The 27,499-nt window shown below is 55.9% G+C and overlaps 1 protein-coding gene across 1 annotated transcript; it reads left to right on the top strand.

The window, feature by feature from the left end:
* Window positions 1-27,499, top strand: FAM83A (family with sequence similarity 83 member A). The gene is made up of 4 exons (XM_004607639.2): window positions 1-483; window positions 13,936-14,103; window positions 16,075-16,199; window positions 26,965-27,499. The coding sequence occupies exons 1-4, from the start codon at window positions 1-3 to the stop codon at window positions 27,497-27,499; spliced, it is 1,311 nt and encodes a 436-aa protein (XP_004607696.2).

Here is a 27,499-nt window from a genome sequence, read left to right as displayed (position 1 = left end):
ATGAGCCGGGCCCGGCACCTGGGGAAGATCCGGAAACGTCTGGAAGACGTGAAGAGCCGCTGGTGCCGGCCGGCCAGGGCCGACTTCAGCGACAACGAGAGCGCGCGGCTGGCCACGGATGCGCTGCTGGACGGCGGGCCCGAGGCCTACTGGCAGGCGCTGGTCCAGGAGGGCGAGGTGGACTTCCTGTCGTCGGCCGAGACCCAGTACGTGCAGGCGCGGGCCAAGGAGCCCGCGTGGGTGCCCGAGCCGCCGGCGGGGCCCGAGGCCGGGCTCAGCAGGGACGCCGAGTCCTGCTCGGGCCAGTCGGGGACCTACTTCCCCGCGGCCTCGGAGGGCAGCGAGCCGGCCCTGCTGCACTCCTGGGCGGCGGCCGACAAGCCCTACCTGCGGGAGAAGTCCAGCGCCACCGTGTACTTCCAGACGGACAAGCACAACAACATCAGGGACCTGGTCCGCCGCTGCATCTCCCGCACCAGCCAGGTAGCCGCCCCTCGGGGCGTGGGGATGGGGGGCAGGACCCCGCGCGTGTCCCGGTCTCCGCGTGCAGGTCCCCTGTGCCAGCGCCCCCAGCTTCCTCCACCCCCAGCCCCAGCGGAGGCTGCCCTAGAGCCAGTGAACCACCGCGCAGGTCCCCTGTCCTCTGCCTGCCTGCGGGCAGTGTGGTCACTGGTGGGCAGACCAGTCTAAGCTGAGGGGACAGGAGACAAGGCTGGCCCTTCCTTGGGGCCCCGCCTGGGGGGGGGGGTTTCAGGGAAGGCTTCCTGAAGAAGGGGGCTCTGGGTGCCGGGAAGCTCGAGGGCTGAGTCCTGGAGAGCAGGGGCGGGGGTCACCGGGAAGCCGGGAGAATGCCGGGTCACTCCTGGGAGGCTGGAGAGGTCAAGAGCCCAGCAAAGGCGTTTGCTCCTCCTGCTGGTGTCCATGGGGAGCCCCAGTGGGAGGTCAGTTGGAAGGGGGGGGTCACAGGGGCCTTCCACAGAAGGCCTGTGTCTGTGGGGGTCCATCCCCACCACACCCTCCCAGTCTCTGTTGGAGCTAGATAAGACTGTACCCGTGTGTGTGTGTGTGTGTGTGTGTGTGTGCGCATGTTCTGTGTATATGTAAGGATTGATGTATGAGCTCTGGACTGGAGCGATAGCACGCCAGGTAGAGTGTTCGCCTTGCACATGGCCGACCCGGGTTCGATTCCTTTGTCCTTCTCTGAGAGCCTGGCAAGCTACTGAGAGTATCTCACCCGCATGGCAGAGCCTGGCAAGCTCCCCATGGCATATTCGATATGCCAAAAGCAGTAACAACAAGTCTCACCATGGAGATGTTGCTGGTGCCCGCTCAAAAAAAATCGATGAACAACGGGACCACAGTGCTACAGTGCTGCAGATTTATGAGCTCTGCCTACGCAAAGCTTTTCTAGGGAGGATTTGATTTAATTTGGCAGGACTGGGCCACACCTGGCAGTGCTTGGGACTTAGCCCTGGCCCTGCCCTAAGGGATCACTCAGAGGACCATATGGGGTGCAGCGGAGCAAACCCTGGTCAACTGTGTGCAAGGCAAGCGCCCAGCCCGGTGTCCTATCTCTGGTCCTTGACTTGCGTTTTGTGCACGGGCTATATCAACAATGCGTTTTCATTCCCCGTGAGACATTCGTAACCCTGACGGCTGCTAGACTCTCCTGTGTGCATTCTAACTTAAGGCCGTGGCGCCGGTTCAAGCTTTCATCACCTACTTCATTTCTATAACGCTTCTCCATCTCAGGCGCACTCATGCCACAGAACAGGTGAAGCCTGTGGGGGTGTGGGCAGGAAGGAAGGGTGGGGAGTGCAGCAAAGTGGGACTCCCCAGTCCCCGAGAGAGGGCCCGGGCACAATAGCAACAGGACCAAGCCTCCTGCTCTGTTTTGAGCAGCTGGAAATTCTTCCTGTTGGGGGCAAGCTTCTGAGGGCTTAAATTCCTCACATGCCTCGCTGATAAAAACAAAGGGTATCTGCGGGCTGCGGGGCTGAGAGAAAGAGAGGGAAGCTGGGGTGGATTCAGTTTCACCAGCTCCAACCTGGCTGACTTCCAGGGAGCACCCCAACACACACACACACACACACACACACACACACACACACACACACACACACACACACCATGGCACAGTGATAGAGAACTTCCCAGCACCCCTGGCCCCCACCCCTTGGAAAAGCACCAAGCTTCCGGCTAGTGACCCTAGGGACAGACCCTGGGAACTGAAGAGTCTTGAGTCCCGCTGAGGGGCCGGGAGCTGGCCAGCCCCTGACAGTGTGGTACCCTGGCCTCCTGCCTCACTCATCTGTCAACTCCTAATGAGGCACTGTCACCGAAACAGGCTCAGAAGCCGCAGGCTGCAGGAGGCGCCAACGCCCCACCCATTGTTACCTGATTCTCTTCATTTTCCAGCGCTCCGCGTGCCTCCCTCCCAGTCCACCCACAGCCTCTCCACCCCCAGCGGCGTTTTCCTCCGCAGCATTGCACACTGCGTTGGACTTGGGAGAGGGTTAGGCTGCAGAGCGAGCTTCACAGGGGGCTGGAGTAAATGCCCGGCAGGCCGGAGGCCCGGGGCTGGTCCCAGCATCACCAAGAGTGACCTTCCAAGCACGGAGCTGGGAGTAACCCCTGAGCACCTAACGAGGTGTGCCATCCTTCCAAACAGAAACTAAGCAAACACAGAATCCAGGGGCAGGGCCAAGGGCTGGAGCACAGGCTTTGTCTGCAGGGGGTCTGGGATAGACCCAGCAGCAAACAGAATAGTCCCTGCGCACCCTGGGTGTGGGTCAGAAAGCAAAGAGCCAAAACCCAAACCCATGAGGGCTCCAAAGGGTCTGGAAGATGTCTCAGCGGCTTAAAGGGTTTGACCAGAGAGTGCAAGGTCCTGAGTTCAAACCCCAGGGCTGTCACATGTGCATAGGCACTCGAGACAACCCTTCTATAAGGGATCCTTGAGGGGACAGCCAGGAGATTGGCTTAATGACCTCATTCAAGGCTGTGAGGTTAGATTCCCCCATGCCACCTGCACTCTCAGAGATGCCCTGACAGCTTTGTGGTTAGAGACCCCAACAAGAAAAAGCCGGGAAGATGCCTCAGGGGCTCGGCGAGCCCAGAGGGCAGGTGTGAGGGCCTGAGCTGAATCCTGGTGCCACCCATGTTCTGACCACCTCATGGTTCAGGATTCCTGGTCAGGAAAAAAAAAAAAAAGAGCTTGGATATCAACCTGTGCCGTTCTAGTTCTTCCAAATGTAACAACAAAATGAGTCATTTTAGAGTTGAGAGCCTCTTTGGTCTTTTTTTGTTTGTTTCTTTTTGGATCGCACCCAGTGATGCTCAGGGCTTAAAATGCTCAGGGTTTACTCCTGGCTCTGCACTCAGGATTTACTCCTGGCAGTGCTCAGGGGATATTGTGGGATGTCGGGGATCAAACCCTGGTCAGCTGTGTGCAAGGCAAACAGCCCTACCCGCTATACTATCGCTCCAGCCCCAAGTCTTTCGAAGATGGCAGATGTCCGGGGCTGGAGAGAGAGCCGAGCTGCTAACGTGCTGGCCTTCACAGCCAGCCCTGGCTCCACAGCCCCAGGGCACTGCTGGATGGGGTTCAACAACCCCCCTGCCATACACCCTCTACCCCCACCCCCAAAGAAAAGAAAGAAATGAGATAGTGCTTCGAAGATCCCTCAGAGGTGCCTGATGGATAGTACAGCGGGTAAGGCTCTCGCCTTGTGTGGCTGACCTGGCGTTGACCCCCGGCATCCCAGATGGTCCCCTGAGGACAACCAGGAGTAATTCCTGAGTGCAGAGCCCTGACATCACAAACACAAGCCCCAAAGATTTCTTGGCTTCCACTCTCTGGGGAGGCAGGCAATTCTCAGGAGGTCTAGGGGGCCACGCCCAGTGCTACCCAGCAGCCTGGCCAGATGGTCCAATGCTCGGGCTGACCAATGCGATGGCGCTGCCCACGCCCTGCAGTGCTGGGGGCAACAGCGCCTCCCCCAGGACTCAGGACACCCGGTGACACCTGGCTGGGCCTGGCCTCCTGCAGAATCCCCGACTCCAGGACAGTTCCCGGGAAGAACTGATGTCCACAGCACCTGAAACTCCCCACCTCGCCAGGAGGGGTGAGCCAAGACCCTCCCCGCAAGGCAGCCACCTGGCCTCGGGGAGGCAGAAAGGAGAGGCTTGGTCAGCCGCAGACCAGGCTCGAGGCACTGTCTGTGCTGGAAGTGCAGGGGGAGTGACTAAGGCAGGCTTCACGGAAGAGGTGGTCCCTGAGCTGAGTCTCACGGCTGAGTAACAGTCAGTCAGGCAGCGTGCGACGGGAAGAGGGAGTGTCAAGTGCCAAGATGAAGGGATATGAAGGGGGCTGGCCCTCTCCGGCTTAGGTTCTCTCTTGAACACCTGTTCCTTCCTCTCTTCTCTCCCCCACATCTTTCTTGGTTAATTTCCTTAGAGAACAACTAGCTTGCTTTACTTAAAAAAAAAAAAAAAAGAGTTGGGTGGGGTGAGGGGAGGATCCGGGGATGGGCTCCCGGGGGCCCTGAACTGGGAGCCGTGCCTTGGACTGGGAGCCCGGGGCTGAGAGCAGCAAGGCTCTCTCTGAGGGTGGGCCGGGCCGCAGGGAAGCCCCGGGTGGGCAGGAGGCAGAGCGAGGGTGGGGGCTGCAGGAAAGGCACGAATAGCATGCCTGCGGCTGGTCTGCAGACTCTTAGCCCCTCAGCGTCCCTCACTGCCCAGCCCTGGCCGCCAGATAACTTGGGCAGATGGGATTGACGTGGGCTTGCATCAACACTGTGGACTCCAGACTCTGTGCTCCTGCAAGGGAGCAGTCAGCTAGCCCCAGACTGGGGGTGGGGGTCAACTCTCAGAAAACACAGAGAGCTACAAACGTGATTCATGGTTTGTCCCCAGGCCACCCAGGACCCCCAGCCCCTGCAGAAGATCCCCCAGAGCACTCCAGTAGATGTGGGAGGGCTCTTCCTGTCCAGCCATGAGTTAGTGTGAAGAAAGACTATCCTTGGGCTGGAGCCATAGCACAGCGGGGAGGACGTTTGCCTTGCAAGCAGCCGACCCGGGGTTCGATTCCCGGCATCCCATATGGTCCCCCGAGCACTACCAGGAGTGATTCCTGAGTATAGAGCCAGGAGTAACCCCTGTACATCACTGGATGTGACCCAAAAAAGCAGGAGAAAGAAAGAAAGAAAGAAAGAAAGAAAGAAAGAAAGAAAGAAAGAAAGAAAGAAAGAAAGAAAGAAAGAAAGAAAGAAAGAAAGAAAGAAAGAAAGAAAGAAAGAAAGAAAGAAAGAAAGAGAGAGATTGTCCTTGGGTGCTCCCACCCTACAACCCCTCATGTAACCCCTCGCGCGGGTCAGTGCCGGCAGCAGATGAGGCGTGAGGTGGGCGTCGGAGATGCGGGCTCACTGCAAACCCCACAGGCCTGCTCACACACGGTGGTGGAAAATATAGTCAGAGTCAGTGGATTTTTCATCCGAGCCCTTATTTGTGCTACAGTGTAGTGGGGTTTGTATTATTTTAACTATCAATCACTAGCTCAGCAATTTTGTTTTGTTGACTTGAGGTGGGGAAGGTACACCCAGCAGTGCTCCGGGCTTACTCCTGGCTCAGTGCTTAGGAATCGCTCTTGGTGGGGGATCAAGGTGCTGGGGACCCAAGCCCAGTTGGCCTCGTGCGAGGCAAGCATCCTCCCCGCTGTGCTATTGCTCTGGTCACGGCTAAGCTCATCAGACGCCTCATATAAGCTCACTAACTAATGCCCACACTCGGTATTTTAACGAATGCCAGGTATTTTAACGTAAGACTCATTACTTAAAAGTAACTAAGAGGGGCTGGAGCAGTAGCACAGCAGGGAGGGCATTTGCCTTGCACACGCTGACCCGGGTTCGATTCCCAGCATTCCATATGCCCCCCTGAGCGCCACGGATGATTCCTGAGTGCAGAGCCAGGAGTAACCCCTATACATCGCTGGGTGTGACCCAAATGTTAAAAAAAAAAAAGTAACTAAGAAACCAGTATTTTTAAAGGTGATTTTATTTTTTCTTTTATTTATTGGGGGTTAGGGGGTGGGCCATGCTGAGCAGTGCTCAGGGGTTAGTCCTGGCTTTGTACTGGGGAATCACTCCCGCCGGGCCTGGGGACCACCCCAGGTCTCTGCACGTGCAGGCGGAGCTCGGCCTCTGGGCCATCGCTCCAGCCCCGAATCTGTCTCAGGAGTAAGACCCCACCTATGAAGAGTTACGCAGGGGCCGGGGAGGGCAGACAGGCGGGGCACCTACCTCGGTGGGCGTGGGCTCCGAACACTCTCTCCCCCAGCACCACTGTGCACAGTCCTGGTGCCCCTCACAGCCAGGTCAAGCTTTCAACCGTGAGCCCCACGGCATGGGGCGAGTGGACGAGCGTTGCCAAGTGGCCCCAGGCCCCCTGGGCAGCACAGCTGGGCGTCAGCCCTACGTGCAAAGTGACCATCAACATCCGCCACACTCCTTGGAAGCCACTTGGAGCATCTAAAAGGGGTCCTGAGGGGCTGGAGCGACAGCACAGCGGGCAGGGCATTTGCCTTGCACGCGGCTGACGCGGGTTCGGTTCCCAGCATCCCATATGGTCCCCTGAGCACCGCCAGGGGTAATTCCTGAGTGCAGAGCCAGGGGTAACCCCTGTGCATTGCCGGGTGTGACCCAAAAAGCAAAAATAAATAAATAAATAAATAAGTTGATGGGGTCCTGAAACTCAAACACTGGGGGCTCAGCAGACAGCCCATCCATTCTAAAACCCCACTCCCCAAACCCTCCCCCCAGCCCCGCCCCCTGCACCAGGCACAAGGATGCAGTCACTGAGACAGTGTGGAAGGTTGGGGTGAAGGGGGTGCCCAGCGGACAAGCAGGACGTTCCCAGCACCACTGCCTCTTGCCCCTCCCCCCGTGCAGCCCCCACAGCCCGTCAGGATGTTGCTCTTCATGCCAAGAGACAGAGAGAAGCCAGGTGCGGGCCAGAAGGGTCCATCTCTGATCCTCAGTCACCCCTACAGGGAGCGCAGGGAGGAGGTGTCCTCCCTCCCCAGGCCTGAGCTGGGGCAAGGCTGCTGCTGGTTCCTCTGACAGGGCGGCCCCTGGCCGAGGCAGAGCCCAGCGCAGAGCCCAGCCAGGTGGAGGGGCCCGCAGGGCCAGCTTGAGGCTCCCGGGACTCGGGGAGCCCATGGAGGTCTGGGATCCATCTGTCTCCCCTCCCTGGGGGTCCACACCAGCACCCACCTTGGGGGCGCCAGGCATAGCCCTGCTTGGGTCGGGCCAGAGTCGGGGAGCAGTCCCAGGCCAGATGCTGCTCAAAGCGGTGGGCCCTGGTGGGCTCATGTCATGGTGGCCCTTTCATGGACAGGTGGCCCCCTCTGGTCAGCACGGGGCAGCTGGGGGCCTGCGGGGACACAGAGCCCTCCAAGACTCTCTTTCCCCACCCACAACCCACAACCAAGGGATCCTGGCCCCTCAGAAGTATGTGGTGTAGACAGGCAGGCGGGTCTGAGGCAGGATCGGTGGGGTCAGCTCCTCTACTCCCACTCACCAGCTTCTGGACAGTCCTATGATTTCTCTCCTTGGGGACAGCGGGTGTTGGGGAGGTGACATGAGCGGATGGCATGGTCAGAGTTGCCGCTCAGCAAACTGCTGTAGCAGTGAGTCCCCATCCACGAAAAGCAAGAGGCAGCTGGACGGGTCTCAGGGTGAGTCCTTGGGCTCCCTCCCTGGGAGAGCTAGAAAAGGAAAATTCCAGGGGAGCCCCGAGTGATAGTATGGTGGGTAGGGTGTCAGCCTTGCATGCGGCTGACCTGGGTTCGATCCCTGGCATCCCATATGATCCCCTGAGCCCCACCAGGAGTGATCCTGAGCACAGAGCCAGGGAGTAACCCCTGAGCATCACTGGGTGTGCCCCACCACAAAAACAAAACAACCCCACCCCCCCCTAAAAAAAGGTCTTGAGGGACCAGGGAAATAGCTCAATGGGCTCAGCATACATTTGGCACCCTGGGGCCACAAGTTCTGTCCCCACACCAGGTTGTCCCCCATGTCCTCATGGGGAGCAGACCCCGAGCAATGTGCCAGGAGTGGTTCCTGAGCACCGCTGGGTACGGCCCCAACACACAAAACATGAAAGGAAGGGAAAAGCTGCCTCAATGAGCAGTGCAACATAATGTGAGAGTAACACCCAAGGACAGTAGAGACAAGGGCCAGGCAGATTGCTCCACTGTTGGAAGCCTGCCTCGTGAGCTGGGGGAGAAGGCAGCTGGGATAGAGAAGGGATCACTAAGCCAACGATGGTTGGAAGGATGTCTCAGGATGGGAGATGTGTGCTGAAAGTAGACGAAGGACCAAACATGATAGCCTCTCAGAGTCTGTATTGCAAAGCCTAATGCCGAAAGGTAGAGAGTAAGAAGGAAATCATTTGGGGCTGGAGCAGTAGCATAACGGGTAGAGCATTTGCCTTGCACGTGGCCAACCCGGGTTCGATTCCCAGCATCCCATATGGTCCCCTGAGGACCGTCAAGAGTAATTCCTGAGTGCAGAGCCAGGAGTAACCCCTGTGCATCACCAGGTGTGACCCAAAAAGCAAAAAAAAAAAAAAGAAGAAGAAGAAGAAGGAAATTGTTTACCATAGAGGCAGGGGGTGGGGTGGCAAGGGGCAGGATACTAGGGACATTGGTGGTGGGAAATGTGTAGTGGTGGAGGGATGGGTGTTCGATTATTGTATGACTGAGACTCAATCATGGAAGCTTTGTAATATCTCACGGTGATTCAATTAAAAGATAATAAGGGGCTAGAACAATAGCACAGCGGGTAGGGCGTTTTCCTTACACTCAGCCAACCCGGGTTCGATACCCAGTATCCCATATGGTCCCCAACCACCGCCAGGAGTAATTCCTGAATGCATGAGCCAGGAGTAACCCCTGTGCAATGCCGGGTGTGACCCCCCCCAAAAAAAATAATAAAATTTCCAAAAAAAGAAGGAGCAGTGCAGAGAGATTGCAAGGGATACTGAGCGCGTCCTGTGCCTTGAGCCCGGGGGTCACTCCTGAGCTCAGCAGCTGTGGCCCAACACGCTGCTGCAGACGGGAGCTGAGCACACGAGAGAGAAAAGAGGAAGGTGGGAGCAGACATACGGAGCTGGAGACAACATGTATGTGCGCGTGTGCATGTGTGCGCATGCTCGCACTTGTAAGCATGTACGCATTGCTCTGTTGTTTAGCCACATCCTGGCCTGTTTAAGGTTTCTTTGAACAGGGTTCTTTGGTTTTTTGTTTGTTTGGGGGCACACCTGGTGGTGTTCAGGGCTTACTCCTGGCTCTGCACTCAGGGGTCCCTCCTGGAGGGGCTCCAGGGACCATATATAGTGCTGGGGGTCAAATTCAGGTTGGCTACATGCAAGGCAAGTGCCCTGCCCTCTGCACTGTCACTCCAGCCCTCCCCGCTGTTAGGGACTTTTTTTTAAGGGCTGAAGAATGAAGGATAAGCATACAAAAATGTTTTCCAGAAATTCTGATGGTTTTAGACACACTCTTTAGGGTTCACTGGATTTTAGTTGCTAGCCTTGCTTACCACAGAGAAGAAAACTTTAAAATGACCTTGGAACCATCTTCCAAGAGGGCCGTGTCTAGCTGGGGACCGTCCCTGCTGGTCAGTGAAAAGTCACTGAAGTCAGAAGTTGCGGGGTGTGGAGCAGGGCACACCCCTGGGTTGGGTTTGTCTCTGAGTGGGGTGGGGGTGGGGGGATACTGGGAACCCCTTTCCAGAAGAGTCCTCGCTCGTCCAGAGCCTTCTCACCAAGGCCTTCAGGAGGGCTGCCGGGAGCTGTGTGCCAAGGAGGTTCCATCGGGGCTCCTGCCGGGCAGTCTGGACTCTCGGGGGGTTCAGCCCGCCCTACCCACAGGTAGAAGAGGCGAGGGACAAGCGCGTGTTTGGGAGGCGACTTCAACAATAATCAAGCCCGTTTCCTAAGCTTCCTGGGATCAGGACATGATGGGTCATTTTCTTTTTTTTTTTTTGGTTTCAGACTTTATTTGCTATTTTTTAAAAAGAATTTTTTTAATGAATCACGGGGATGGAGTGATAGCACATCGGGTAGGGCGTTTGCCTTGCATGCGGCATATCCAGGTTCGAATCCCAGCATCCCATATGGTCCCCCGAGCACCGCCAGGAGTAATTCCTGAGTGCATGAGCCAGGAGTAACCCCTGTGCATTGCATTGTGACCCAAACCCCCCCCCAAAAAAAACCTAAAAAAAAGAATCACTATGAGATACAATTACAGATTTACAAACGGTCGTGCTTACATTTCAGTCATACAATGTTCTTACATTTCAGTCATACAATGTTCGAGTACCCAGCCCTCCACCAGTGCCCATTCTCCACCCCCAGTGTTCCCAGTATCCCTCCCGCCAGCCCCCTCTTACCACCCTCTCCACCTCTGTGGCAGTGACGAGTCATTTTCTTCCTCCCTCCCTTCCTTCCTTCCTTTCTTCCTCCCTCCCTCCCTCCCTCCCTCCCTTCCTTCCTTCCTTCCTTTCCTTCCTTCCTTCCTTCCTTCCTTCCTTCCTTCCTTCCTTCCTTCCTTCCTTCCTTCCTTCCTTCCTCTTTCTTTCTTTAATTTTATTGAATCACCGTGGGATAGTTACAAGCTTTCATGTTTGGGTTACAATCTCACAATGATCAAACACCCATCCCTTCACCAGTGCACATTCCCCACCACCAATATCCCCGGTATAGCCCCCCTTTCCCACCCTCCCCCTGCCTCCATGGCAGACAATATTCCCCACACTCTCTCTCTACTTTTGGGCATTATGGCTTGCAACACAGACACTGAGAGGTCATCATGTTTGGTCCACTATCTACTTCTGGCACGCATCTCCCATTGTGACGAGTCATTTTCAAACCCTCTCCTTCTTTGTCTGTCCTCCAGGTTCGGCAGTCCTGGGTCAGGGATGGAAGCCTTGTGCAAAGGAGCCCGGAGGACTGACGGGCCCCGGGGAGTCTCGTGTGAGACTGGTGCCTGCGTCACTTATCTTTCAGCAGACACAGGCTGATGCTATCACACCCTCAGTTTAACTGCGCAGACACCTAATCTCGTGATAACAGGACCCTCCTCCTCTGTCCTCGTCCTCCTCCTCCCCTTCCCCTCCTCCCTCCTCCTCCTCCTCCTCCTCCTCTTCCTCCTCCTCTTCCTTCTCTTTCATTTCCTACAATCAGTGTCAACTTCCTTCCCTCCACCAGTTTCTCCAGGTTTTGGCCCCCAGTTCGTCACATTATAAGCTATGGTTGTTGGAGTTTGGGTCTCGTGTTTTCAGTGTTGTTGACTCTGGCCAGACCACTCCCCCAGTGACCAGGCCCTTGACCCCTGGACCCCCATTATTTTTCCTCCTCATTAGAAGAGCTTAATGGAATATTTATGGCTTCTGGCTTGATAGAGAACAGCTTCCTTCTCTTTTTGGAATGGGGGTACTATACAAGTGAGTACAGAGAGGGAGAGAGCCCAGCATGTAAACATGCGCTTCCCTGCACTGCAGTGTAAGCCCACTCATATGTAGCATGGAGGAGCAGCCGCTTTCCTTTAGAAAAACAGGAATGCTACACATTCAGCTTTGCTTGTTGTTCAATGCGTCGATGGAAGCCACCGGGATCCACTTTTCTTCTTGATAAAGACTGGGGGCGTGGGGGCTGGAGCCATAGCACAACAGGTAGGGCGTTTGCCTTGCAAGCGGCTGAGCCGGGTTCGATTCCCAGCATCCCATATGGTCCCCTGAGCACCGCCAGGAGTAATTCCTGAGTGCAGAGCCAGGAGTAACCCCTGTGCATCACCAGGTGTGACCCAAAAAGCAAAATAAATAAACCTATAAATAAATAATTAAAAAAAAAAGACTGTGGGTGTGGGGGCAGGGGTGATCTCTGCACTGACCCCACCTCCATGTTTGGCTGTCTGCATGCCGCTTTCACTCACCGATGATCACATCCACACCCCACCATTCAGTGCTGTTTCCTTCCCTGCACAGTCCATCATTAATGCACACTGGTGTTGGGACGCTAGAGGCAGCACAGCACCTGTCTTGCACACAGCAGACCGGGGTTCAATCCCTAGCACCCCATCCAGTTCCTTGAGCCCAGCCAGGAGTGATCCCTGAGTGCAGAGCCAGGTGTAACCCCTGAGCAACACCCTGTGTGACCCCAAAACTAACGAAATCCCGCAGTTGTAGAGCACTTAGCATTCTTTGATTTGGGGGTAGTGCAGACCCAGTCTGGGCTCAGTGCTGGGGGCTGACCTGGTGGTGTTCGGGGGACTGGAGTGACACTCCAGCTCTGTGGAGCACCCAGTACCCGGCAGCTTTTACTCTGCCCTTCCCCCATCCTGTTCCTCTGAAACTGTCTAATTGCCTGCTGAGTGGGAGCCAAGGTACCACTGGGTACCCACCACTGTCCATTGCCGCACTGTGTACACTCGGTTGATACAGGATCAACCTAGGTATCCAACCGGAGATGTGTGGGTTACGAAGACGTGGTGTATATACACAACGGAAGGAGTGATGAAATCAGGCAACTTGCTGCCGTGTGGTTGGGACTGGAAGACATCATGTTGAGTAAGCAAGAAGAAAGACAAACACGGGATGGTCTCACTATCTCTGGCATAGAGACTATTAGATGAGGAAGTGTCGTAAAAGGGGTGCCTGGATCACCCCTGACCCCAGCTTAGAGCAGGTAAGGACAGAGAAGGAGAGAAATGCAGGAGGGGCAAGAAGAGAACAGGGAGTGATGGGTGGGCAGGCATCGGGGCTTCAGCTATGCTGCTGGTGTGTGCGCAGGGCACAGCCCTGTGTCCAAAACAGACTCGGCAACACTGAAGACACGAGATCCAGGCTGCAGCCTCGGAACCCGGGACAAGCCCAGGAGCAGCCTGAGGGATGGCTGGAGTTAGATGGTCCAGCGCTGACCCCACTGTGTGCAGGCCCCCAGCGGTGGCAGGCCAGCAGCTGGAGCTCGTCACAGGGCAGCCAGGAGCCCTGCAGAGGCGGCTGGCCCAGTCCCGGCATGCGCTTACACGCGTGATCGTCCTCCGGCCAGTGTCTGGGGCCTGCAGGGGACACAGGCTCTCCTTGAACTCTTGCCCTGTTTGACACCCGCTCTGCCACCACACACACACACTCACACACATACACAAATACACGCGTACACATGCACACACACACATTAACACACATTCACGCACATACACACATAATTGCACATACACACACTCACACACATATACACACATACATACACAAACACATGCATACACATGCACACACACATGCACACACACTCACGCACATACACACATAATTGCACATACACACACTCACACACATATACACACATACACACATACACAAACACATGCATACACATGCACACATAAACACACTCATGCACATACACATACATACACACATAAACACACACTTATGCACATACACATACATACACACACATAAACACACACACTCACACATATTTACACATGCACACATAGACACACTCACACACTCACACAATACACACATGCACACACAAATGCACACACCTCGCACATACACACACTCACACAATACACACATGCACACTCATACACAAATGCGCACACACCTCACACTCACACACATACATATGCATACACACACGCACACTCAACTCACACACATGTACACACGCACACACTCATGTACACACATACACATGCACACATGCACACACAATGCATACACATACACACACCTCACACACACATGCATACACATACACACACACACCTCACACGCACATACACATACACATGCTCTCTCGCCACCTGGGACCCAGAGCACCCCGGACTCTGACTCCTCTGTCCTCACTGCCCCTGCTCAGGTCCTGGCCATCCTCATGGACGTGTTCACGGATGTGGAGATCCTCTGTGATATTCTGGAGGCGGCCAACAAGCGTGGCGTGTTCGTCTGCATGCTCCTGGACCAGGGAGGCGTGACCCTCTTCCAGGAGATGTGTGACAAGGTGCAGCTCTCGGACAGTCACTTCAAGGTAGGCGTCTCCCGAGAGAGGAGGAAAGGCCGGGCGGGTGCAGGCTTGCGGCAGCCCGTGGGCTCTAACGGCTGCATCCCACGGCCCATCTGCTGCCGCAGAATATATATAGGTCAGCTTCCCGCTCTCACGGCCCTCCCCGGCCCCTAGGGACACCACAGCCACAGGCGGCCTCTGGCCAGAGGTGGCTGAAGGAGAGCCGAGCTGGAGGATGCCACAGGACCTGAGGCGAAGTTACAGCCTGGCATCTGCTCAGACCGCCCTTCGGCTTCACCGGGGAAACGGGGAGTGACGCAGTGTGGGTGGCCCGTGTCCCCTCACAGCTGAGACCCCGCAGACAGGCAACCGCACGGCGAGTCCTCACCCAGATGCCCCGGCTTCCTTCTCCTGACAGGAAGAAGGGGCAGAGGGGCCCCTTAGGTCGCCGGCTGAAGTGGTCACGGCACTGTGTGCAGGCCTGCGCTCCAGCCGCCCGTGCCTCAGGCCTGCTGCGTGACTCCCCTCCTGGGCAAGCGCCTGGCCCCTCCGTCCCTGCTCCTCCTCACGGCCTCCGGGAACCACAGGCCTCAGGCCCCGCCATTCCTGGGCCCCTCGGACCCGTCCCGCAGGCGAAGAGATAGCTCATGGCAGGGCCCCAACCCCAGCACCCAGACAGGTCCCCAGAGGCAGCCAGACCTGAGTCCTCCCCCGATGAGGGCCGCCCTCCTCCTGCCACCTCAGAGCACTCTCAGGGAGGCCGCGAGGAGCTGCCGAAGGCTCGAGGGTCCCCTTCTCAGAGCCTGCCCAGCCGGGATGGCAGGGGGCTTCGTCTCAGGATTTCAGTGGCACCCCACTTCCTCTCGAGGCCCAAGGCTTCACCTGCCCCTGTCCCTCCATTGTCCAGAGACACGGGCCTCAGGATTGCTGGGGAGGAAAGGGACAAATAGGGTCGTGATTGGGGTTGGGACATACACCTCTGAGAGAGGAAAATATAGGGCTCATTGAGGTTTCCACAGAGTCCCCCTCTGCCCTTCTGACCTCTGACCTCTGGCCACCGACCCGGGCAGGTTGCTTACCAGATGTCTCAGCCAGGGGCCTAGACCAATGGCCCTTGTCCTTCCTTTTTGTTTCTTTTTTGCTTTGAATTCTCCCTTAACTCCCCTCCCCCAATATAATAACACAACTATTTTAAGTGGCTCAAATAAAAAATCAATAAAGTCATATTAGAAGTCTCCTGGAGAAAAACAAGTCATGTGAATAGCTCCTAACCCCATCCACCAGAGGCGACCCCTTTACATCTTTCTTTTTTCTATAGAAATTATTTTTGAGTTTTTTTACATTTTTTTTAAAGAATTGCTGTGAGATACAGATTTACAAACTTTAGTGATTACATTTCAGTTATACAGTGATTGAATACCCATCCCTCCACCAGTGCCCATTGTCCACCACCAATGTTCCCAGTATCCCTCCCGCCACCCCCACCCCCATCCCTCCCCTGCCTCTGTGACAGGCACATTCCCTTTTACTCTCTCTCTCCTTCTGGGTGTTATGGTTCACAATACGGGTACAAAGTGGCCACCATGTTCGGTCCCTAGTCTACTTTCAGCACACATCTCCCATCCCGAGCAGGCCCTCCAAGCATCATTTACTTGGTGGTCCCTTCTCTGTCTCAGCTGCCTTTTCCCCCAGCATGTGAGGCCGGCTTCCAAGTCATGGAGCGATTCTCCTGGCCCTTATTTCTACTATCCTTGGGTGTTAGTCTCCCTTTCTGTTACTTTATTTGCACACAAATGAGTGCAGCCTGTCCCTCTCTCTCTGACTCATTTCACTTCGCGTAGTACTCTGCATGTCGATCCACTTATATGCAAACTTCATGACTTCATCTTTTCTAATGACCCCTTTACATCTTGCTGGGCATGCTCCCTTCCAGACCGATCCCTGGACTCAGGATCCGTGAATCCTGCTGACCCGGTCTCCCCTTCCTTCCCACAGAACTTTTGCGTCCGGAGTGTGGAAGGAGAAGTGTATTGTGCCAAGTCAGGGCGGAAGTTTGCCGGCCAAATCCAGGAGAAGTTCATCATCTCTGACTGGAGATATGTCCTTTCGGGGTCCTACAGGTGAGCTCCGGATCGCACCAGCTCCCAGGTTCCGTGGGGCCTCGGGGCAGAGTGTGGCCCCCCGGCCGCTCAGGCCCACGGCCCACAGAACCTTCTCCTTGCTGCCCCTAGCCAGGCCACGGCACAGAATTAAGGCCAGGTGGGAGGCCAGGCATCCCAGGTTCTTCCAGGAGACCTTTGGGCTGGCGAGGCACTTCCCATTACCTGAGTTGCCCCTACGTCTCCCCCAGGACAGACAGACTCCTCACTTTCCCTCCATCGCCCTCTCAGGCACGGCGATAAAACCATGCAACTTTGGCTTTTTATTGTTTTTTCTTCTGGTATGCACCCTGTTTTGTTGTCAACAAGGTGTGTGTAGTTCCGATAACAATCCCTACACCAGGGGCTGGGGCGAGAGCACAGCAGGTAGGGCGTTCGTTCGCCTTGCACGTGGCCGATCCGGGTTCGATTCCCAGCATCCCATATGGTCCCCTGAACACTGCCAAGAGTAATTCCTGAGTGCATGAGCCAGGAGGAACTCCTGTACATCGCCAGATGTGACCCAAAAAGCGGGAAAAAAAAAAAACCACACTCCCTTCACCAGTGCCCACAACCCTCCACCAGTGTGCCCAGTTTCCCTCCTGCCCCCCAGCCTGTCTCTGTGGCAGGCTCTTTCCCCCTCCCCCATTGTCCTGGTGTTCCCTTCCCTAGCTGATCCCCTCCCCTCTGCCCCAGTGCCAAGCTTCCTGCTGAAGACCTGTCTTCCTGCTCTTAGTTTCTGTTGCCATTGGGCATTTGATATTTCCTGTGAGGTTTCTTTGGGCTGGAGCAAAAACACAGTGGGTAGGGTGTTTGCCTTGCATGCTGACCGACATGGGTTTGATTCCTCCGCCCCTCTCAGAGAGCCCGGCAAGCTACCGAGAGTATCCGCCCTCACGGCAGAGCCTGGCAAGCTCCCCGAGGCATATTCGATATGCCAAAAACAATAACAAGTCTCACAATGGAGACATTACTGGTGCCTACCCGAGCAAATCGATGAGCAATAGGATTACAGTGATTTACAGTGATGAGGTTTCTTTATGTCCCACGGATGAGAAAGATCACTGAGTCCATTCCTCTCCTTCTGACTGATTTCACTCAACATAAAACTTTTCAGATCCATCCACATTGCAGCCAGTTGCATGACTGTCTCTTATGGCTGCATAGTATTCCACTGTGTACATGTGCCATAGTTTCTTCATCCAGTCATCTGATCTGGGCATTTGGGCTGTTTCCATGTTAACTACTGTTTGTGGTGCTGTGGTGAACACATTTGTGCAGAGGCTTTTCTGCTTTGTGTTTCTGGGCCTTGCAGATATATTCCCAGGAGTAGCATTGCTGCATCATATAGAATCCCAATTCCTAGGGTTTTTTTTGGAATGTCCAGATTGTCGTCCAAAAAGGCCGGACTAGTTGACATTCCCATCAGCAGTGAATGAGGGTCCCCGTCCCCCCACATTCTAAACAACACTGGTTGCTGTTGTTCTTTATGTCGTTGATATGGAGTGACAGACATTGTGTTGTAAGGTGATAACTCATTCTTTTGATTTGCATTTCGATTATCAGTGATAGAGCATTTTTTCATATGCTTTTTTTTTGCCATTTGTATTTCTTCCTGCTCATCTCTTCTCCCCATTTTTTGATGGGTTGGAAGTATTTTTTATTGTAAATTTCTATCAGTACCTCTTATGTTTTGGTTATTAGCCCCTTATCAGATAAGTGGTTGTTTTTTTTTTTTTTTTTTTGCTTTTTGGGTCACACCTGGCAATGCACAGGGTTTACTCCTGGCTCTGCACTCAGGAATTACTCCTGGCGGTGCTCAGGGGACCAATGGGATGCTGGAAATCGAACCCGGGTTGGCCACGTGCAAGACAAGTGCCCTACCGGCTGTGCTATCACTCCAGCCCCTCAGGTAAGTGTTGAGTAAATGATTTCTGCCATCCTGTGGGCTGTCTTTGTTTCCTGGTCGTCATTTCCTTTGAGGTGCAGGTTTCTTAGTTTAATGAAGTTCCATTTGTTTATTGTTGCTTCTACTTGCTTGGTCGGTGGCATCTCATCCTTAAAGATGCCTCTCGCTTCAATGTCATGGAGAATCCTACCTCTGTTTTCCTCTTATGCACCTAAGGGATTCAGGTCTGATACCAAGTGTTTAATACATTTAGATTTGACTTTTGTGCATGGCCTTAGAAAGAAGTCTGAGTTTGTTTTTTTGCATATGGCCGACCAGTTTTTCCAGCTTTACTGCTTGTAGAAGAGGTTTTTCTTGCTCTACTTCATATTCTTGACTCCTTTATTGAAGATTAACTGACCCTACACCTGAGGGTGCTCAGAGCTCATTGAGGGACCCGTTCCCTGCAGAAGGTGACCAGCGTTGCCACCAACTTCTCCGCTAGTCGGGTCTCGAGTTCCACCGGGTCCAAGAAGGTTCCAGCTGCCAGACTTGTGGCAGCCTGACCTGGGAGTGCCATAGCTCAAGTTCCATCGCCAGCTCTGCGTTCCGTGGCTCGGTGTCCTGGGCAGCCCCCTGCCCCTCTGATGTTCATTCACTCTGCAGCTGTGGAGGGGGCTGGACCCGAGCCGGGCAGGGGGCACCCTCCAGGAACGCTCACTCACCCAGAGAGAGTGCCAGGGAGATAACCAACAGGCCGGAGCCCGGGTTCCAGCCCTCAGCCCCGGGTCGGGAGTCCTGTGTGCCCCTGAGGATACTGACCCACTGCTTCCGATGCCGGAGCCTGTGTCCAGCCTCAGGTCTTACAGAAACGGAGGAGGGGCACAGCTGCCTTCTCCAAGCGGCTGAAGTCGCTCCCCAGTCCGGGAAGGGACCCGGCCACTCAGTGAATCTCAACGAATGCCTGAGAGGGAGCTCGCCCTAACTGCCCCTCCCTCACCTTTGACCCTGACCTCTGACCCTCTCTGGTCAAACCGCCTTCACCCTGAGCCCTCACTCACCACCTGGGTGGGAAAGGTTAGGTCCTTCCTGGGCAGTGGCCCTGTTGAGGATAAACCTCTCACGGTCTCCACCCCGTTCTCTCCGGCCAGCCAGCTCGGGGCTCAGCTCGGCTCCCAAAGGGAACGGCCCCTCTCTCTGCTACTGCTTTGGGGTGGGGGTGCAGGGCTTGGGGGAGGGGGAGGAGCAGGGCAGCACACGACAGCATTCTTTTGGGCGGGTTGTTTGGGGGCCACAACCAGTGATGCTCAGAGGTTATGCCTGGCTCTGTACTCAGGAACTACTCCTGGTGGTGCTAAGAGACCACACGGGATCGAGCCCAGGTGCTTGCCTGACCCACTGGGCTATCTCGCCAGCCCCACCGCAACGTTCTTGTTGTGAGGATTTGAGAGCTGGAGAGATACAGTACTTGCCTGGCATGCGGTTAACCTGGCTAACCGGGGTTTGATCCCTGGCATGGTCCCTCAAGCCAGGAGTAAGCCCTGAGCATCACCAGAGGTGGCCCAAACCAAAAACAAACAACTAAACAAACCAAAGGGAAAAAAAAAATTGGGGCTGGAGTGATAGTAGAGCAGATAAAACGCTTACCTTGCACATGTCTGACCCGGGTTCAGTCCCTGGAATCCTGTAAGGTCCCCCCAACAAAATACAAACAACCCGCCCAAAAAAGGGGTCTGGATAGATAATACAGTGGATAGGACACTTGCACGTGGCCAACCTGGGTAGAATCCCGGCATCCCACATGGTCCCCTGAACAAGCCAGGAGTGATTCCCGAGTGCAGAGCCAGGAGTTTAAGCCCTGAGCACTATTCACTGGGGTCCAAAAACCAGGAGACCCCAGCCACAGGAGAGGTGGGTGCCAGGAGAGGTGGGTGTGCTAAGGCCAGCTAGAGCTAAGGACGGGCTCCGGGGCAGCCAAGAGGGAAGCTGGCTTCTGCTGGGACCCTTGGGGCTAGGGCTTGGGGAAGGAGGAGGGTGGGGGTGGGAGGGAGGGGGGTGGGGGGAACAATAGGATAGCAGCATGGCCTCCCCCGGTTCCCCTGACTTTCCCAGCCTCCCCTGCTTTTTTTTTTAAATTAATTAATTTATTTTTAGCTTTTTTGGGTCACATTTGAAGATGGACAGGGGTTACTCCTGGCTCTGCACTCAGGAATTACTCCTGGCAGTGCTCAGGGGACCAGATGGGATGCTGGGAAGCCAACCTGGGTTGGCTGCGTGCGTGCAAGGCAAACACCCTACCCGCTGTGCTATTGCTCCAGCCCCTCCCCTGCTTTCTGTTAGGAACAGAGAGGGTTTGAAACACTACCCAGACACTTCCCTCCTGTCAATCCCTCTGCTCGTAGTCACTCCTTAGGAGAAATGACCTGCTGGCTTCTTACCCAGGCCTGTGACTCAGCAGGATTCTCCCTCCCCCGTGCTCTAGGCTGAGGTCACGGGCTGGACTCCTCCCAGTCCTTCAGGCTCCTCCATGCCCCTGGGCCTTTGCATTTGCAAGTGTTCTTTGCTCTGTGAACAAGAGTCTTTGTGCTGTCTTGACTCTGCTAATCCCTTGGCCTGCGACACCCGGATTCGGTATTCTCTGTGGCTGCTTTATTTATTCATTTATTGTTTTGGTTTGGGGGCCACACCTGTTGGTGATCAGGGCTCATTTCTGGCTCTGTGCTCAGGGCTCACTTGTAATGGTGCTTGGGAAACTATATGGAGTGCTGGGGATCGAACCTGGGTTGAGTACGTGCAAGGCGAGTGCCTTATCCACTGTGCTGTCACTCCGGCCTTCTCTGACCTCGTTAGCCAAGATTATAAGCACCATGATGAACTGGTGGATAGTTCATCATGGTGCTTATAATCTTGCCTTGCACGTGGCCAACCTGGGTTTGAATCCTGGCATTTCACAGGGGCCTGACCTTGGTTTGTTCTCTTTTCCATTATATTCTTTTTTGGGGGTGGGAGGGGCAGAAAGGGGGCAGGCACACCTAGTGATGCTCAGGGCTTACTCCTGACTCTGTGCTCAGGAATCACTCCTGATAGGGCTGGGGGGACCGTATAGGACGCAGGGAATCAAACCCAGGCAGACTGCATGCATGGCAAACACCCTACTTGCTGTACTCTCTCTCTGGTCCCTCTATGATATATTTTTTCTTCAGTTTTTTTATTGAATCACTGTGAGGTACAGTTACAGACTAACAAACTTTCGTGCTCATGTTTCAGTCATAAATGATTGAGAACCCATCCCTCCACCAGTGCCCATTCTCCACCACTAATGAAACCAGTATCCCTCCCACCCCCCCAACCCCATCTCCCCCACCCCACCCCGCCTCTGTGGCAGGGCATTCCCTTTTGTTCTCTCTCTCGTTTTGGGTATTGTGGTTTGCAACAGAGGTATTGAGTGGCCTTCGTGTTCGGTCTATAGTCTACTTTCTTTTTTAAAAAATTTTATTGATTCACCATGAGATATAGTTACAAGCTTTCATGTCTGAGTTACAATCACACAATGATCAAACACCTCTCCCTCCTGCGCCTTTTACTGTAGTCTACTTTCAGCACACCTCTCCCACCTCGATGATATTCTTGACATGAAGTTAATACAGTTCCCAAAAATAACGTACCCACAAATTCACACAGTAGGAAGAATGAACAGAGAATGAAAGTCTATGTTAGGTCTTGGCCATTAAAAAAAAAAAAGGAAAAAAAGAATTCTGGATCCCTGAAGACTTCTTTGGGCAGGGGGAGGGGGGAGGGACCACACCCAGTGTTGCTGCAGGGCTATTCCTGGCTCTGTGGTCAGGAGTGACCCCTGCTAGTGCTCATGGGGCCCTGTGCAATGTGGGGATGGAACCAGGGTCGGCAGTGGGGAAGTGCCTTAACCCCTGCACTCTTCCTCCAGCCTGAAACACTCCCTAAAGAAAGTGAAAGTTCAGATTCCGAGCCAGGAGCAGGTGTCTGTGACAGCCTGCCAAGGTGGCAGTGAAGAAGCCACCCAGGACTCAGAATCAGGGGCGCAAAAACCAGGACCATAGAAGCGTGGGTGGGGAAGAAGGGCGGGCGGCTCCCCAGGAGGAGGGGTGAGGGACGCAGGAAGGAATGCGCACCTCCTCTGTGACTCTGTGACAGGAAGGTGTCAGCGCAGGCTAGAAGGAATCGGCTTATCTCCCTTCAACCAAAATAACATTCAGCAACAGTCTGGCAGCTGCAAAGGAGGGATGTACAGAGCCTTCTCCACGCTGCTTTTTGTTTGGGGGTGGGGGGTTCAGCAGCTTCAGGGTTTCTCTTGGCTCTGTGCTTGTGGATCACTCCTGGCTGGACTCCGGAGTGATCACATCCGTGGTGCCGGGGATCAAACTATGATTGGCTGCATGCAAAGCAAAAGCCTTAACCACTGCACCATCTTTTCGGCCCCTCCATGAGGACAGGGATCCCTAAGGACAGGGATTTTGGAAAGAGTCTGGCATTTCCCCTGAAAGCTGAGTATTTACCTCCCTTATGGCCCAGCCATTCCATTGTGGTGTGTTCGTGAGAGAAACTGCCCTCACTGTCTCCGGGTGCAGGTAGCTACATGCACGTGAAGGACACAAGCTGGGCCCTCACCAGCCTGTCAGCCACCCCGGTTCGGATTCCCAGGCCTCTGAGCACAACCCAGTGGGAGATGCGTTTAAGAGCAATCACAGCAGAAGCCGGAGAGATGGTACAGTGGGCAGGGAGCTTGCCTTACACCTGAGACTCAGGTTCAGTGCTCAGCATCCCCTAGGAGCCAGGAGTAAGCCCTGAGCACCATCAAGTGTGGACCCAACATAAAACAAAACAAAACCTTAAAACGAACAATCCCAGCAACTCGGTTTGCACCTGAGGCCCCTGGAAACAGCCCCCAGTGTGGGGACGGTAGACCAGCCAGTGGGGAGCACCGAGGCGCAGCCATGAGAGGGCCTATGGGTCAGTCCAAGCAAGATGGTGCTAAGTGAGTGCCACTGCCACGAGTGCCAGGGGCTCTTCTGAACACCACTTGGGAGACACCTGCCCACCCCTGGCTCACCTCCCCCCCAAAAAAGAAAAGGAGATTAAGACCTTAAAGATTTCCTCCAGCCTTGGAGGGACTAGCAGGCGCAGGAGTCACTGTCGAGATGCCTTTTCTCCCTGGTGCTGGGTGCAGTTTTGGGTTCGCATTTGCTTGTTGTGGAGCACTGCAGGTAGGGCACCTGCCTGCCCACGTGCTCCCCAGGAGGTGACTGTGAAGGCCAGAGAGCGGGTTCGATCCCTTGGAATCCCACATGGGCCCCAGAGCACAGGCAGGACTGATTCCTGAGTGCAGAGCCAGGAGTCACTCCTGAGTACTGCTGGGTGTGGTCCCTCAGCCCAGAAATAAAATAACCAGCAAAATGGATGTAGTGGGCCACAAACGGATCAAACGGAAGAGTGTGTCTTGGGTGAAAGATTACAATGAGTTTAATTCCGTGAATTTAAGAGCCCCAAGTAAATTACAGCATGTGTGTATGTGAGTGTGTGCGTGCGAGTGAGTATGTGTGCGTGAGTGTATGTGAGTGTATACGTGAGTGTGTGTGAATGTGAGTGTGTGTGAATGTATGTGAGAGTGTGAATGTATGTGAGTGTGTGTGTGAATGCATGTGTGTGAGTGTGTGAATGTGAGTGTGTGTGAGTGTGTGAATGTATGTGAGTGTATGAGTGTGTGTATGTGAATATGTGTATATGTGAGTGTCTGTGTGTCTGTGTGTGTGTTGGGGTTACCTCGGCTCTGTGCTCTGTGCCTGCTCCCAATCGGGGGACCACACGTGGTACTGGAGATCGAACCCTGGTCTTCTGCACGCCAAACATTTACTCAGGACAGGAACTCTGCAGCCCCTGAGAGCAGGTTTCTTCCCCGGGGGGTGCTCAAAGACACTGTGGGGCCAGAGAGCCGGGTCTCAGTGTCCCCGTGGGCTGAACAGAAAGACGCCACCAAGAGCTCCCTCGGCAGCCCCCAGCAAGCCTGGCTAGGCACCAGACGTGGGCGCTGCTGTGCCCAGCGGGCAGTCCCAGAGCAACAGTGCGGCTGTCTCCACCTTGCCTCCGCCTGCCGCCCCCTCCCCGCCCCCGCGTGAGCGGCTGAGACAGACGCTGCTGCCCACGGCGCTGAGTGGGGAGGGCAGGGCGGCACCCGCCAGCAGAGAGCAGGGGACCCGCCATCTGTGTCCTCCGTGTCACCGGGAGGAGTCGGGCTGGGTGAGGCCAAGCCATGACACACTTGCATCTCAGACCCGGGCCAGTCTTGGGACCCCCCCAGGAGCCCCCCACACCCAGGGCCTCTGTGCGGTGCCCCCCTGGCAGCGCTACCCATGGCAGGGGTGGGGCCTCACAATGTCTCTGAGCAGCACCCGACACGCGGGACCTTCCCCCACCCTCCTGCTCGCTGACTGGCAGTTACGGCTTGGGTGCACCCCGTGACCTCCCTGAGCCGCCATCCACGTGCCCAGACCCTCGTGCTGTGTTCCCTATCAACCTCACGGTTCCCCCAGCCTGGCCCTCTGGGGTCTGTACCCAGTGTCCCAGGTTTACCATCTGGTGAGACTGTCCGTGCCCTTGATTTGTTTCTCTCCCTGTGAGTGACGTCACTTGCTGTTTGTCTTCTGCCTCTGGCTCGTTTCTCTCAGCTTGATCCCCTCCACACCCGTCCCAGTTGCCCTGAACTGCGTGATTTTGTCTTTCCTTGTGACTGAATCACTGAGCATTGTTATTTGTTTGTTTGGGGGCCAAACCTGATAATGCTCAGGGGTTACTCCTGGCTCTGCACTCAAGAATTGCTCCTGGCAGTGCTTGGGGGACCATATGGGATGTTGGGGATCGAACCCTGGTCGGCCGCGTGCCAGGCAAGCGCTCTACCCTCAGTGCTATCTCTCCAGCCCCACGGAGCATTTTTAAGTGTGTATTTTTTTTGGGGGGGGAAGGGGGATCGAGCATGTTCTACCACAGAGAGGTAACACTGTAGCACTGTCATCCCATTGTTCATCGATTTGTTCGAGCGGGCACCAGTAACGTCTCCACAGTGAGACTTGTTGTGACTGTTTTTGGCATATCGAAAACGCCACAGGTAGCTTGCCAGGCTCTTCCGAGCGGGTGAGATACTCTCGGTAGCTTGCTGGGCTCTCCGAGAGGGGCGGAGGAATCGAACCGGGTCAACATTTGCAAGGCAAATACCCTACCGCTGTGCTATGGCTCCAGCTGATCCCAGAAAGGTTATTTGGTTAAATTCCGAAAACCACAGCTGTGTGAAGATGCTTAAGGCCTTCTGTTTGCCACTCTACCCTGGGCATGGAGGGAGGACTGGGGGCGTCTGGGACAGGCCCACAAGGTGCCCTCTGCCCGGCTCCCTAGGACGTGCCCCCCTGGTCCGTCTCCGAGAAGTGCATGATTCCTCCTCCCCGCCCCCGCCCTGTCGCTTTTTAGGAAAAGAGAGTAGCTGCTGCCTCCGTGGGGGGTGGGGGGCTTGGGTTATCCACAGACCCCTCCCTGCTCACTGTGGACGGGGTGCGGTTGGGCAGGAGGCCGAGTTCCCTGAATGTGAGGCTCGGGCTGCCACCCCCGAGCAGCCATCGAAGGGGGCCAGTGTCCCCACATTTCACAGGGGGAGCCCTGAGGTCCCCGTGGACAGGTGGCTCAAATGAGCAGAGCAGGTAGCATTCCCTGGGTGGGTGGGCAGCCCTGCCGCCCCTGTGGGGCTCTCCTGAGGGCCCAGGGGAGCCCAGGAAGGGCAGGATCCAGTCTGGACACCAGCTGCGCTCTGAACTGGGGTGGGGGGAAAGAGGGGTGTGTTTTTATTATTATTATTATTATTGCTATTTGGATCACACCCAGCAATGCTCGGGGTTCCTCCTGGCTCTGCACTCAGGAATTACTCCTGGTGGTGCTTGGGGAACCATTGGGATGCCGGGAATTGAACCCGGGTTGGCTGCGTGCAAGGCAAACGCCCTCCCCACTGTGCTATGGCTCCGGCCCCAAAAGGGTGTGTTTTTATTTGGGGTCCTCACAGTGCTCAGGAGTGGCCCTGCCCTTGCTCAGGGACCATGCGGTGTTGGGGATTGAGCCTGGGTCTCCTGTGCTGTCGCTCAAGCTCTGGCCTGGTTTTAGGTTTGGGTTTTTGAGCCACACCTGCAGCTGCTCAGGGCTCCTCCCGGCTCCGTGCTGGGGCACCGATCCTGGCTGTGTTCAGGGGAACTTGGGGCCCCCCCGCCCCTCAGCTTCCCCCAGCCCTGAGCTTCAGTCGTGTCCTCAGTGACAGGGGGCACCCTGAGGCCGGAGTGAAAGTGCAGCGGGGAGGGAGTTTGCCTTGCAAGCGGTTAACCCGGGCTCCGTCCCCAGCACCCCATAGGGTTCCCGGAGCCCTGCGGGGAGTGATCCCTGAGCACAGAGCCGAGAGTGATCCCCGAGCACAGAGCCGGGAGTGATCCCCGAGCACAGAGCCGGGAGTGATCCCCGAGCACAGAGCCGGGAGTGATCCCCGAGCACAGAGCCGGGAGTGATCCCTGAGCACGGAGCCGGGAGTGATTCCCGAGCACGGAGCCGGGAGTGATCCCTGAGCACGGAGCCGGGAGTGATCCCCGAGCACAGAGCCAGGAGTGATCCCTGAGCATAGAGCCGGGAGTGATCCCTGAGCACAGAGCCGGGAGTGATCCCTGAGCACCGCTGGGTGTGGCCGCAAGGGGGTGCTATTGCCTCGCTCCCCAGGCTTCCGCCGGGATGAACAGGCCCGGCGTGCTGGGGGCTTGTGTCCACCCCGTCCCGGCCCACACCCGTCCCTCTCTCTCCTCCCGGCAGCTTCACCTGGCTCTGCGGACACGTGCACCGGAACATCCTGTCCAAGTTCACGGGCCAGGCGGTGGAGCTGTTCGACGAGGAGTTCCGCCACCTCTACGCCTCCTCCAAGCCCCTCATGGGCCCCAAGTGTCCCCCACTGCTGGCCGCCGTCTCGCCCCGGGTGGGACCCAGCCCCCCGGCCGGCTGCCTCAGTGGCACCAGCAGCTCCGTCAGTGACCACACATCCTCCAACCCCTTCAGCAGCCCCTCGTCGGGCGACCACGCCCCGAACCACAGCCTGTCGGTGTCGTCAGGGCCCAGCAGCCCACTCACCCCCAACCCGCCTCCGACCCCCAGGTCCCAGGCCCTGCACAGCCCCCTGGGGCCCGTGACCCCGCTCGCACACATCTCCCCGAGGGCCTACAAAGGCCCAGCAGCCCCTTATAACAACTTCGACGCCTACCGGCCCACGCGGCTGCAGCTGGAGCAGCTGGGCCTGGTGCCCAGGGCGGTGCACACCTGGAGGCCCTTTCTCCAGGCCTCCCCGTACTTCTGA

The sequence above is a fragment of the Sorex araneus genome, chromosome 2 (genome assembly GCF_027595985.1).
Source record: "Sorex araneus isolate mSorAra2 chromosome 2, mSorAra2.pri, whole genome shotgun sequence".
NCBI classification, from domain to species: Eukaryota; Metazoa; Chordata; class Mammalia; order Eulipotyphla; family Soricidae; genus Sorex; species Sorex araneus.
This window is presented reverse-complemented; position numbering and strand designations above follow the sequence as displayed.

Excerpts from the sequence above, each read along its gene's own strand:
- FAM83A (XM_004607639.2), top strand. The coding sequence starts at position 1 with ATGAGCCGGGCCCGGCACCTGGGGAAGATCCGGAAACGTCTGGAAGAC. Across the intron at positions 484-13,935 it reads GCATCTCCCGCACCAGCCAG|GTCCTGGCCATCCTCATGGA; the intron begins GTAGCCGCCCCT and ends GCCCCTGCTCAG. Across the intron at positions 14,104-16,074 it reads TCTCGGACAGTCACTTCAAG|AACTTTTGCGTCCGGAGTGT; the intron begins GTAGGCGTCTCC and ends TCCTTCCCACAG.